At 50.2% G+C, this 14,027-nt stretch overlaps 1 protein-coding gene and 1 non-coding gene across 2 annotated transcripts; both read right to left on the bottom strand.

Moving 5' to 3' along the window:
• Positions 1–6,226: 6,226 nt before the first annotated feature.
• Positions 6,227–6,330, bottom strand: LOC139049338 (U6 spliceosomal RNA). The gene has a single exon (XR_011508199.1). It is a non-coding gene; the product is annotated as a U6 spliceosomal RNA (small nuclear RNA).
• A 2,211-nt stretch (positions 6,331–8,541) lies between these two features.
• On the bottom strand, positions 8,542–12,221 carry LOC139048897 (uncharacterized). Its single transcript, XM_070523821.1, has one exon. The coding sequence runs from the start codon at positions 11,942–11,944 to the stop codon at positions 9,866–9,868; it is 2,079 nt and encodes a 692-aa protein (XP_070379922.1). The 5' UTR covers positions 11,945–12,221; the 3' UTR covers positions 8,542–9,865.
• Between the last annotated feature and the right edge of the window lie 1,806 nt (positions 12,222–14,027).

Genomic DNA, 14,027 nt, shown 5'->3' with positions numbered 1-14,027 from the left:
GAAAACGTCGACGCACTCGGCGTTCCTACTTGGGTGTTAGCGTTGCAGGAAAACAGCAAGCTGAAGCATTTAGAGCTTAGCTTAACGTGGTCCACCAGGGAAGACTGCTACCTCTTGCTCGAAGCACTTGAAAAGCAGTGCCACCTTAAAATGTTGACATTGCAAACCGTTCCGCGCGATTGTGGTATCGAAGAAATTTGTCGCATAATACGGGATCGTGGCGTTGGCAAAAGGGTGCGCATCGGAAGCTATGTCGTTCACCCCGAGGACGCTGAAATAGTTTCTGCGTGTGAGGCAGTGACAGCCCTCACTTTCCGTTCCTTTATCTTCCTAGCAGACTTGGCTGCTTTGAGAAACACGTTTAACGTCATCGCTACTTGCAACCACGTAACGTTGCTTCGCGTGTACCTTCATTTCTTCGATAACGACGCGTTCGCATTGCTAGCTGCATACATTACGGGATCAAGCTACATCAAGGCAATTCAGCTAATTATCGAAATATATGACTTTGGCGTAGACTGGGACGAAATTGAACAGGAGCACGACGAGTCCCTACGTCAGTCGCTATCTAACTTGTGTGAAGCGCTGTCTTTGAATCGGAGCATCAGCAATATCTATCTGGACTCCACGATCGAATTGCGCCACGAAGATTGTCAGATGCTCGCCGACGCCGCTTTGAACAACCGGCAGCTTTACGAGCTCATTCTCCCAGCCGTCAGAGGCAGCTCTGTGCCTGTATTCCTGCGGCGTCTGCTGTCGCGGTTAGCCGAGAACTACAACCTACTTCTCCTGGAGATTCCCTTCTGCCTGCAGCACAACGACGAGATGTGTGCTGCCCAGGATGTCGTGCGGCGTAACTGCGGCCTCGCACAGCGGGCGGCCCGGTTCGTGATGGGAGACCACGGCCCAGAATGCGCACGACCCTTCGAGCTCCTCTCGGAGGACCCGGTACTCGTCGAGAGTGTCCTGCGCAAGCTAGAGCAGGACCGGGGCCCGGCGAAGGTGACCGGGAGTGAGAAGGCCGACGCCGTGTCCGAGATCGAGAAAGCCCGCCAGCTTCTGCGCAATGCGGACTTACACACTTACATGAAGATGACGGGCGTCGTCCAGGAACGGGTCGAGTGCGAGGTCCAGCAAGACGGTAGCAAGCAGTTGGACCAGCTGAACGAATACTGCGTTCTGCACATTCTTCGGTACCTGAAGATAGCGGACGTCGTGGAAGGTTGAAGCTATCTGGACGAGGTCGCGTCCTCTGTGTTTCGCGCCTCTCCAACAGCATTCTGGATACTCGCTACAAAAGAGATGCTCCATTAAATATGTCGTGGGCATTTGCAAAGAGTGGCAAGTCTTCACGGTAATTTCGGCTACCCAGCGTAATTACAGTGCGACGAAGCATTCTAGCGAACCGCAAACACGCCCTGGTGCCAGTCTGCGCATCGAGCTGAGACTCTCGGTGTTCGTGCCCTACAGTTTCCTTGATGGCAGCACACGTGAAGCCACTGCTGGATCGTTTAGCGGAAGCTTTACCTGTGGTTCATGTCCGAACTCGTTGTTGGAATATATTGACGCGTGCACTGCATGTACTTCTTTTGTGTTTTACCAGTGACCACCTTTGAACGGCTATTTTAAACGTTATCGCGTGGTGCAAAACACGTCTGCATTTTTCAGGACTTTTTCGACTGGCGTAGCTGATTGTCTGTTGCATTTGTCGTCACCTAACCCTGTTTTCTATGTTTATGCACGACGCGAATGTGTTGCATTTCCTGAAAGATGCGTAAGAGCCACCATCACGCTATGACGGTCGACTGGTCATGTATGAAAGCCGATGCGCTGGCCACACGCTGATGAAATCTTGGACGGCGACTGACTGTGCTCGCCGCTATCGTTGCACTTTTAGTGCAACTTGCTTTTCTGGGAGCAAATTCGCCCAATAAAGAGTTTTATGATTAACTATTTTTGGTACTGGGTTCTTTGCCATCGCAACAAGGTGTCAATGTAGAAATAGCACAAGTGGTCTATGTAGACAGCTGGTGAATCTATACAAATACCGTTTTTAAAGCGCCATTCTTAGACGGCCGTTCCCGCACATTGAGTCGGCGTCCTCGGCGTGATGGAGCGAACGAGCACAGCGAAGAAGGAAGGAGGGAAACCAGAGCGCAGCGGGGTATGAAAGACGACAATAGCGAAGACATCGCGAGAAGGAAAGCGTAGTGCCATGCAAGACGGGCTCTGTGGCGACCACCGCTATGAGATGGCGCTAGAGTAGCGGCCCGCCGTCTGTTCAGGGACAGAATGTGGCGACCTCCTCAGCGCGTCGGCCCGGCATTTGACTACCTTCGGGATCGTCCCACGTATGGAGAGCGCTTAAGGCGTGCTTCACCTCTGCCGCGGGTCGCTCAGGTATTGCACTATGTTCGAGATTGGCCTCGTAGGAAAAATATTGTTGGTCTACGCGAAGACACGATCCGGCAGATCCTAGCCATAGACAGATTATCTGTAAAGGTTGCCACAAATACCAGTCGGTTGAGAAGAGAAAGGAAGAGCTGGAACACAATGTTTGCGAATCTGTAACTCTGAAAGATACTCGAATGTTCGTTTCACAGACTGTATGTGTTAGAGCATCTTCAGACACGCGGGGTACAGAAGTTTACAAATTACGTGTAACTTGTTGCAGTTCTTACGTGGGTTTGGCATAAATGCTACCCACACATTAGTGCTATACTTCTTGTCAACTTTTGAGCGCAAGAACGTGGACATGTGAAAAGATGCTGTAGTAGGCGATCAGAATCTATTAGCATGTTTTTTATGTTCTTACTTTCTCGCGGACAACGTGCACACACATCGGCGAAGCGCCGTTGGGATCTAATCGGATCGTTATCATGGGTCATGTGCGTCCTTCAAATGCGGCTTTATGTTCTGCGTAACCTGGTGCTGCAAGTATCTTCCGCATTTAGCTTACCATGGACCAATATCGTTGATCGATAGATATCTACAGAGGATTACATGTTACTGGCTGTAAAAATACAGGTCTGTGCACGCCTTTGTCAGCCTGCATACGCAGCGGATTTGTCGTACCGCGTAGTCGTTTCTCGATCGCATGCGACCCAGGGCACAATAACACGGATGATATATAGCTTGCTGTAATTGCGTTTCGACGTGAAACGTCTTTAAGGGGGGTCGAACCTGCTGAAACCCATGCGTGGAAAACAAGGTAACTGTGGCATATTCGCGTCAAGCTTCGCAACCATACTATACCCACGTCCCTCTTTCTGTAGAGGAGTGAAGCCATTACTCGGCCCTGCCCACGTGTCGCATGCGATAATGGTGGCGCTGTCGTCCCGTGCATGACGCAATCGGAGGTAAATTGAGCCTCGCGCGCGGCGTTCAGAGAGGCGCATATCTGGGCAGCATACATTTTTCCATCCGAGCAGGAACGGTGGTGTCTGAGAGAGCTCAGCATGCCGCAGTAGGTATAACTTATCCGGCTCAAACCGGCGTTCGTCGGGAGTTCTGCAAGGGTTACAACTGTGCATTATGTTGTAAAAAAATTTCATGCGTGCTCGGGTACGACCTCCCTCTCCATGCGTTCGACACATGCGGTTCAAGAACGACGTGGACGTATTCGGGCAACAAGGCAGGGAGATATCCGACACCTTCGACTACCACGGTTCGTGTTCGTATTCATGGCGAGTACAAGCGCCGGTGATTGAAGCAAACGAGAGGGCACCACAACCCTCTGTAATGTGCGGCGCGGGCTCGAGCCGCTGCAGAAGCCACGGGGGTCCCGGACTAGGGTACCCCCCCCCCCCCTAGACTTTGTAAGGGCTGGGCCCTTAGGGCGCAGCTCACACCTCTCCTGTAAATAGAAGAATAAAGTTGATCGCCACCACCACCAGGCTCGAGCAGGGCAGGGAAGCCTCGGGCCCCACCAGAAAGGAGCGAGGAGCCACTTTTTCTGCCTTCGTGCTCCTACACTATCTCCAAAACAAGTGAGCCCGCCTCGAATGGAGAGTGAGCCCGATTGCAAAAATTAGACCGCAAACACCCCCTCCATCTAGCTGTAACATAAGTTAGGCATGACTGACCTTTGAAATGGTTGAAGAAGATGTACCTGATGGAACTTGTGTATTTGGTTACGCAAATTCTGTAGCCAAGTGACCATACACCATTCGCAGCCCGCACAAGATGTTTCACGTATCCCACAGCCTGGCGTAGCAAGTGACCCAAGAGCTGAAGATAAAGAAAAAAAACAAAAGAAAAACCCCGAGTCAGTGAAAAGGAGGTCGGAGGACGTCATGTGCTTTTGCAGGGTAAAGATTTACGTAATTTTTGTCGCATATCTGTACACGTGTACTTGTGTGAGAGAGTTTCCCTTTCTGTCGCGCGGCGCATATCGCGATCCCATCACCCTCGCCCACTATGCGTACATAATCGCTGGCCGCAAAGCCATAGTTTCTCGATGGCAAAGCTGTGGTGTTCTTTTTGTCCTTTATACTCCATGTGTGTCATTCGGCCACGTTAAGTTTCTGCCATGCAATAAAGCATGTTTCAAGTTCAGTCGGCCTCTTCATTCACGAAGCCCTAGAACACGACAAATTTATCTTGCATTTGTGTCATGTAGGAGGGAAGGCCGTTTTTATTCGTGCTGCTGATGAAAAAATAAAAGACGTTTTGAAAAATCAGTCAAATGCTATTTTCTTCATGACGAACGTTATCACGAACTGTAACCCGGCCGCGCCTGGAACGCTGCCAGCCTTTGACAACAAGTTGACGTACTTAGAACAAAATTCTGAGCAGTGATCGCGAGACCTTTAGGTTCTTGAAAGAGAATATCTAACCGGTTTGCTATTTCGTAGACCAGGTCTCATCCTTGGACTCTAAATGAGCAATCCGACCACTCAAGAACAAAACTCGGCCAATCGTCTTCATAAATTCCGCGATGAACTTACTATAAATCATTTAGGAGGCTCGGAGCAACGGTTTTCGGCGCCAGTAGGGCGGTAATTACCACTAAACGACGAGAGGCAATGTAACGACAAGGGTCAAAATAAACGTTCTAAATCACGGGATAAAATGACCGCACGCGACATCGGCGCGGCGAAGCGATGTCACGTGATCTCACTTTCGACCCAAAAGCGACCTCCGCGCTGCTGCTACCAGTTTCGGCCATCGCACTCGGTACCTTTGGGTAATCTGCGGCAAGTGCAAGTCGGCCTGCGCGATAACTCGTCAAATATACTCACACTCGCCTAAGGCTTGAAATAAATGAATATTGAGTGGTTCTGTCAGAGAATTCAGAGTTCTGCCGGAAAGACGAAGCACGGATTGCGATAGGAAAATTACTAGATAGCGGTACGAAGTGCAGGTAATGTTTTATCAGCCGTGTGAACTTGTAAACATTCTCTTACTAACTAAATTAACAATGATAGAATATGTAAGCGTGACTCAACGAGGATGTAGAACGAAAGGGACATACGGAGGCAGCGTTGTCTGCTGTTTTCTACGTCCTTGTTCAGTCGCGCTGACACATTCTATCACGGATTCAAACTATCTAGCCAGTCAGCGTGTTCTAACTGAATTGACCAGCACGGCGCCACGCGCGCACATGTAAACATGAACACACATCGCTCGATGACAGCGGAAACTGTCCGTGAAAACGCTGGAGCTTGGAATCGGGGCAATAGTCGTGAGGCAATTGACCTCCGTGCATCTGTCGCACCAATGCGTACGAAACGTCTTAAACACAGCGCATACGACGCTACCGGGACGACGCGCACTCTGCAAACATCGTTGATCCGTTTGAAGATGAGTCCCTAGCGGGCGTGCTCTTTAGCCACGTTGCAGACTGCTTTCAAGACATACGAGCACCGGCAACGCGTCCCTATGGCGTCCGCCAAAGGCGTCCACTACGGCGTCTGCGACTCCCGTGACAACGCCGTGGTGGACGCCGCGGTTGTCTCCACTCTGTATGGAACGGCGGGCGAGGAGAACGTCGAGGGACGATAACAGCCGGCGTAGAAGAACGCCCTTCCACCCCGCCTCACCACCCTGCCTCGCATGCCAAAAGAGAAGTCACGCATGCGGGCCTCGTTCCTCGCTCTCCGCATTCGAGATTGAACCGCGCTCGCCGACTTACCCTCACTTGCTTTCACTCATACTGAACCACACAGCGACGGCGACGGGAGATATATGCCTGGAGTGTCAATGTAATTGCAATCGGAATAACAAAAATGTGGAACGCTTAGCGATTTTGCTTGTCATCTTTGCGCAGGGGCGATGCAAATCTTGTCTGCATCGTTCCAATTTTTAGTATATGTACATTGGAAGCGCCACCTGCTAATCTTTCGTTCAACTACAAATCGCCTTGATTTCGGTGCTACCAAAGCAGCGGCGAGAGTTCTTTAATATCCTAATATTTGAGGCCCCGATGGTTAATGTATCAAAGAAAGTGCCGTGTTTTACAGGTATTAGGATTATTATAGCAATCAACTGCTATACTGACGACAGTCAGTATAGCAGTTGTCGGTATAAGTTTGTCGGTATAAGTATAAGTTGTCGGTATAGTAGCAGTCAGTATAAGTTTCACGCGATTATATGGGTCAACTCACACCTTCAACGCATCTGCTCTTCCACGCGCCATACGTTTGTGGAATGATCTTCCAGACAACATTGCATCCGAACCAGACCACGATAATTTCCGTCAACTCCTGCACTCTTTCTTTTCGCAATAAAAACTTGCCACTAGTATTTCCAGTTTTATTTTACTTCCGGTGCCATGTTCTGTATACTACCCATGTATTTATTTATTTGTTATTTTGACAGCTTTAAGACCAAAGACATCCGTCATTTTTTTGTACCACTGCACGTGTTTTTTTTTTTCCTTCAGTATCCCACTTTGTGCCCGACTGCATTCCTTATATTGATAAATGTTTTTACTGGGCACGCCATTAGTTCCTGCGTTTTTATCATGCCCTACCATTGTGCGTATTTTAAACCCTGCCAACTGCTCATGCGCCTAGATTCCGCATATTTGTCAGTATATCTTTGGTTGTAGTTTCTTTTCTTGTTACTGTTGTCATTGTTATCGGTATACTTTATAGTTCTTGTATCCAGTTTTTCCATATGTATAATGTCAGCCAATATTTTTTTTTCTCTCTTCGTGTTATCCTTTTTCCCGCCCGACCTTGTACTTGCCGCCATACCACATTATCATCGATTCTTCTCCTTTATGTTAACCTGCAAATTTGAGCCGTACGTTGTACACCGAAAAGTTACTTTGTACTTTCTTTATTACCCCCCTTACTCAATGCCCTGTAAAGGGGCCTGTAAGGTATGTTCAATAAATAAATAAGTTCATTTCAACGAAGAGGATTCGCATACCATATTATTTACCTGTACAACGAGGGAACTGCGCCGGCTTCCGATTTCGGTGGCTCTGTTTGTTCCGCCCTCTCGTGGGCATCACTCGAGTTAACACACATGCCGCGTAAATTCAAAGCGCGGTGCCAGAATTCCACGCAGAAACTACTCTGGGAGTTGTGTGAACTGTGCGTAAGTATTATGCCACTTGCTCAGATCCACGCACGTCGGTGTGTCATTTTAATATTATGAAACTTCATCCGACCAGTATAAACCTTTCACAAACCTTAGTGTACCAGATCCTACACTTATCAACTTTGTCTTCACCGCCACACTAACTTCCATGGTAAGATTCGGGTACGTCCCCGCGCCCCGCAACATGCAACCGGAGCACAACGACGGTAGAATTCACCGTTACGGTGCATTCTGCGAACACTACAAGTACCGACTCCACATACGCTACGCTACCCTCTTGCCTATTGCATCCCAGAGCAGTGTGAAGGCGCCCTTCGCCACGGCGCCTTTGAGGTCCGCCTGGCAATGATCCCATGGGCACCAACTTTCGCCGAAGACTACATATAAGGGGCCCGGACTGCCTCCCCTACTCCCTTTCTCTGTTAATAAACACGTTTGCATCGTCATCACGAGTGTTAACTCCAAAAGAAAGCCCGATGGTCATTGCGAACCCGATTGAAGTCTTCTAGTCGACTGTAACGCATTCGGTGCGCCGGAAAGCTGGACGTCATCTCCCAGTCACAGGCGTACATTCTTCCATTCGACCTGGGGGACCCGGCTGGCCGTGTGGTTCACTGGATGGTGTTACCCTTAATGTGACGCGAGTTCCTATATTAACGAGCACAGCCTTCTTTTAGCATCATCTTTTTTATCCTATTTCCTACTTTTCGACAGTGCCGACCAAGGTTCAGGAGTGAGCTTGCGGTGTAGACAGTAACGGTGCAGTCAGCAAGCTTTCCTCTTTTACGGTCGAACACTCTCTTCTATTTACCGATATTTATGCTGGCTAAGCTGTTCTGTATGAGGGGCGTCACTCAGATGGCGAATAACAAATGGCCGCATTCTGAAAAACTGAGTAAAGGCTTTTGTTGCGGTAGCATTGGTCAGCATCAAGGCACGTCAGCTGATACGAGCGTACAGCAGATATAGGAGCCCAATGCACAGAACTGTTGAGCCTGTGGATGGTTTTATTGAACATAGTTACAACCAAGGTATAAAAGAAACCGTGTGAAATTTGTGGCAAGCAAATATTGACACTTGTCCGAAGTATCGCTGTCACATCGTCAATAGTTTCGTCATTAAAACTAGTTTCCGTTATGTCGTCCAATATTTTGCCTGCCGACATGCACGCCACTTTGCAACGGCAATCGACATTCCCCCAGCCTTTGACCTCAAGTTTCGTCTGCTGTTGAAGATTTAGTTTTTGTTTATCCAGATGAGCATGTTAATTCCTCGCGTATCCGGCAGTCTAAACAAGAGTCAATAGTCCTCAAGTAATGTCCAATCCAAGTTTCCAACAATGCTGGCAATCCTGCATACCTACGTCGGTACAAACCTGCACAAGATGATGCGAACCACTATTTGTGCGAAGGAAACGTGCGTGTTTAAGAAGTGCATATGCAAAGCTGCGTGTTTTTGATGCGATTGCCTCGCAGCAATGTCGGCATTTTACATTTAGGCAGCAGACTCAACGATTCTTCAACAGACGCCGATGGCAAGCAACCAATCGGCAGTCTACTGGAACACTCAAAATTTCAGACTAGCGATTGTTAAAAAAAAGAACAACCTTTATTACAACTTGTATAGGCTTGCTTTCATCATGCGTCATTATTTGCAGCTGGACATATCGCCTTGTCCGGAGGCCGCCGATGCGGCAGATGAAAGTTAGTGATAAGACATTAAAATCAGGTGTCTGTATCAACTCGCATCCGGTGCGTACATAGATAGTGAACTGATACGAGACGTCGCAAATAATGCTCCCTCTCTCTCTCCCTCCTCAGAAGGACGGATTGAAAATAAGCTTCAAGAGCAAGCGCTAAAGGACGACCCATGGTGTGGAGCCTCAGCCTGCGACTCGAGTCCTAAGAAAGCTCTAAAATGAGAACACTGAAATGTCTATGATGATACTGAATACCGAAAAATGAAACGGGATGGCTGGAACAAACAATGGCCGCGTGCATTCCACGTCCCGAAATCACACGTCGCCTCAAACTCGTCTCCGGACACATTTGTCGCCTACGATATAAGTCAACGCGGGAGCGAGTGTTGATTGTACCGTTTGCTACACACAAGTCCCTCTGGCGAGGGCACGATGCATGGCATCAGGAAGGGTAACCATTCGAGGCGCAATTAAAGCACAATAGTATGTCGAGCGCTCGTTAAGGGCTCTGTGAAGGCTCCATGAACGCCAGCATTGGGGTCATCGGGGAGCAGACTCCAAAACGATCGTTCGGCGAAGGTGCTACACAAAGAATGACTTGGCGAACTCCCTTCAGGGTTCCAATACGTCGGCTACCTTCAGGTACCGGCGAATGTGAATCCAGCAGTCGTAGTTCAATTGGTCCAGCTGCATGCCGCAGTCGTGCCGTGCATTGCACTCGACGCGTTTCTTGACCGCGCCGGTCACGCGCATGTACTCGTGGACGTCGCTATGGGCCAGACACTGCCGGGCGCCACTGACCATGGCCGCAGCTTCGGCCTCCCCTCCTAGAGACGCCCTGGCTCGTACGTTGTCAACGAGTACCGGGTGCTCCGAGAGGATCACGAAGGCCCGCGCGCAGTAGGGGTCGTGGTCTCCCAACACGAATCTGGTCGCTCGTTCCACGAGACTGCAGTTACGTCGCACGATGTCTTGGGCAACGAACATCTCGGCGTTGGCAGGTGGGCAATCGTTTATTTCGAGGCGAAGCAGGTTGTACCTCTGGGCCAGACGGGGCATTAGACGTCCCAGGAAGGCCACGCAGAAGATTTCGCCGAAGTCCTTGAAAGAGAGCTCGTGAAGACGGGGATTCGTGGCGGCACGGGCGAGCACCGGGTAGACATCATCGTGCAACTGCACCATTGACTCCAGCACGATCTTGGCGATGCCAAGGTTCGAAGAGAAGGCGTCGCACAAGTCATACATAGAATAACGTAGAGACACGTTGCCGCCGACACTGATCTCAATTGCTTTCAACGCGGGTGCGTTTCTTATGTAAGTGAAAAGTGACGAATAAATGCCGCGGTGGAAGAAGTTGAGAAACACGGTGAGCGATGTGATGTGGCTGCAAGTAGCCAGTACTTCGAAGGCGCTTAGAAGGTCGCTCGTGCCGCGAAGGTATCCGCAACTGAGAATGACGGCCGTCACTTCGCGACAGTCCGAAAGCTTCGGAAGATCTCGAGTTCCAACGCGATGGTCGCTGATGCAGACCCTGTGGGCGAGTTCGCACTCCCGTATCGTGCCGCAGACTTGCCGCAGGCCACCGTCATGGGGAAGACTGTGCAAGGTCAATTTCTGGATGGAGCGGTTGTGCTTCAGTGCTCGCAGTAAGATGCAACAGTCTTCGGTTGTGGACCACAAGATGTCCAGGACCAGCTCCTCCAGAGTTGTGTTTCTCTGCAACGCCGATGCCCAAGCGCGAGCATTCACCGCGCGCGCGCGTTCTAGTGGGTGGTGATTAATCAGTCCATCGCCGAAGCCCGTGAATCGCAGGCTCAACGTGCGGAGACTACGACTCTCGGCAATCACTCTCGTGAAGAGCCCACAGTCTCGGCTTCCGACATAAAACTCTGCCGCGAACTCGTGCAGCGTTGTCATTGCGGAGATGGCCTGCACGAGGATGGGCCATCCTGGTGCGGTATCGAAGTAGACCGCGCTCAGAGTGAGTTTACGAAGCGTCGCGTCTTTCTTGGTCAGATACTGCACAAACCGCTCTGATGGTCGGTTCCGGGGGCCACACGAAAAGACGCAGGCTCCGACGGCGAGTTCCGTGATCGTGCTGTTATCGATGAGCGCATCGATGAGCTTCCCGGCCGTGGGACGGCTCATTCTCGTTGCCGCCACGTCCAACGACGTGAGTGCGGCACCGTCTCGCGTGAGCAGGCAATTGGGGATCGCCATTCTCTCACCGCAATGGCCGCCGACATGCTGGCACGCGAATTCGCCAGCGTAGTGCAAGGACCTGAATCTGTCGGTGCACGGGTTGCGGATTGCCGGCTCGTCTCTCACGATTCCGGAGACTCTGAGTCGTCTCAGACTCGACGAAGACGCCAGGACTGCGTCCAGCGGACCTGCGTTTGCCACTGTGTAGTGCAGCTCCGCAGACACAATGCACCGGTGCTCAGCGATCAGGCGGCACAGGAGGAAGATGGCCACCCGCTCGGTTTGGCTCGGTAATCGGCGGCGAATGGTTGGCACAATCACGACGCTCACTTCTCCGAGCTCGTCTCCCTTGTCTTCTGTGAGCTGAAGACCCGCGTGCCACAGGACTTCATTGTAGGCTGTCAGGTGTCGCAGCAGCTGACAGACGCGGTTCTGGCCTCGCGTGCAGTTCAGACGAACCAGCTCGCCAGAAGCGAACTCGCCCTCCATTGGGAAATCCACCTTTCAGGCAGAGCAGTCGAAGTGATCACCGCGGTGCCGACGGGGCCACTGCGGTCCCTGTCTCTCGTGGGAACAGGTGTCTGCGATGGTCACTCAAATGCCGGCTGCTTTTCACACACACGTTGTGCGTAGCCCAATCTTCCACCAATCACAAGACGCATAGGTAGCAAGAGCGTTAAAACATCGACATTGTCAGGGAGGATGGGAGGGGTAGCTCGACAAGCAATCTTGACTGACAATGCAGACCGTCGAGCACACACTTAATCGCAATGACGGCAAACCCTCCCCACGTGTACGCATGTCGCTTACGTCACATCCTAAAGTAATCTCTAGCGTTAATAACGTCTCGCCTTTCGGAACAAACTACGAGATTCCTTTCTTTTCTATGGTTTCATTTTTCTTTTCGTTTTTGCGCGGTCGCCACAGTTCCTATGCGCAGAACGTGAATTTTCGAGTCGATACATCAACGCCGTGACGAAATTTTTGCCACCGCGAAATTCAACCGCGAGAACGACATATGTTATCATTTTGTCTTGTTTTGCTAGTTTCACGAAGTTCTCAAGATAAATTTTACAAATTTAGCTGATAAGTGTAAGCGGATATTCCTCGTTACGCATTTATTGCACCCTTTACTGTGCCGAGGCCACGGAATCCACACAAATTACTCGTCAGCAGTGTAACCGTCCACTTCTGATAGGTATCGCTCACCTTTTCTTCAAGAGCGGGTGGACTTATCTTTCTAAATTGATAAACTTTGTTTTTTTTTTACATTTCGAACCATCAGTCTTTGTCGAAGGAAGAATATTCTGCGCTTGCATGTGCACGATGGCGCTTAGCGGCCCCTAAATGGTCCTGGACGCATATGTGCACTGTTACCGAACAATACGCGAGCCACGTTTTTTTTCTCTTTTTTATTGGTTGACACGACTCGTAACTCAAAGGCAGTCATTGCCGCGTATAGATAATGCAGGCCGGCAGTCACGTGACAGCCAATGAAACACGCAAAGAGTGACACGTGGAATCACTCTAGCGCCTAACCCCGTACACCTACTAAATTTCACGACGTATCAACAGCTTAACCGCACGCCTTTCTTGTGCTTGAAATTCACGTTCAGCGCAGGTGCGTGAATGAGCGGCGGAAATTGAAGCGGCCACTGAAAACGCAAACACCAACCATAGGCGGTAGACGCAACGTCTACGTCGGCACCAGCTAAAGAATTCCCGGAATCTTCCAGAGATCCAGATCTTCTTGCAAAGGTGAAGTCGCTGGTTCGGGGATGATTCCCTCTACACGCACACGGGACGGAAGTCGCTTCCATGATCGGCTGCGACACCTGACAGCCTGCAACAAAGTGTTGTGGCACGCCGGCCTCCAGCTGAGGGAATATTCTCGCAACGAACTCGGAGGCCTAAGCGTCGTGATAGTGCCAGGCACTTGCCTCGGATTCCCACATTGCGAATTGTGCACCCACAACGAAAAAAGAACCCTGTCCCTATTACGCTGGCACCTCAAACGGCACCGGTGTATTGTCTCAGTGGCGGGGACCTACGGAAGCGCGAACACAAGCGGGCTGGTAGAAGCCCTGGAATCCTCGTCGAGATACAATAGGATCGTTATCGTTGGCCGTCTACGTCCTGTAAATGCGGCTGTTTGATCTGCATAACTTGATGCTGCAAGTGTCATCCGCAGTTAGCTTACCATACAGCAATACCGTTGGCCGATAAATATTTGTAGCGAATTAAATTTTATTGCCCCCAAAAATGCAGAGGCTTAGAGATCGGCGCGCCTTTATTAGCCTGCATAAGAAGCGGATGATCGTGCCCTGTAGTCGTAATTCGATCGCATGCGCCTTGGGGTACAATAAGACAAAGGATACGTGCTTTTCTGTAATTATGTTTCGAGGTGAAGCGTCTTCAACGAGGGTCAAAGGGTTTCGTTTGCTGAAACCGGCGTAACGAAAACATGTTAATTAAAGCATTTGCGCTTATATTTCTGCAACCATACTACCACCACCCCTATTAAGGAGAACGATATCAGCGATTTGCGGTTCCAATGAGGCAGTCATTCCTA

This window comes from Dermacentor albipictus, chromosome 8 (genome assembly GCF_038994185.2).
Source record: "Dermacentor albipictus isolate Rhodes 1998 colony chromosome 8, USDA_Dalb.pri_finalv2, whole genome shotgun sequence".
Lineage (NCBI taxonomy): Eukaryota > Metazoa > Arthropoda > Arachnida > Ixodida > Ixodidae > Dermacentor > Dermacentor albipictus.
Note: the sequence above shows the minus strand (reverse complement) of the source record. Positions and strands in the feature narration are given on the sequence as shown.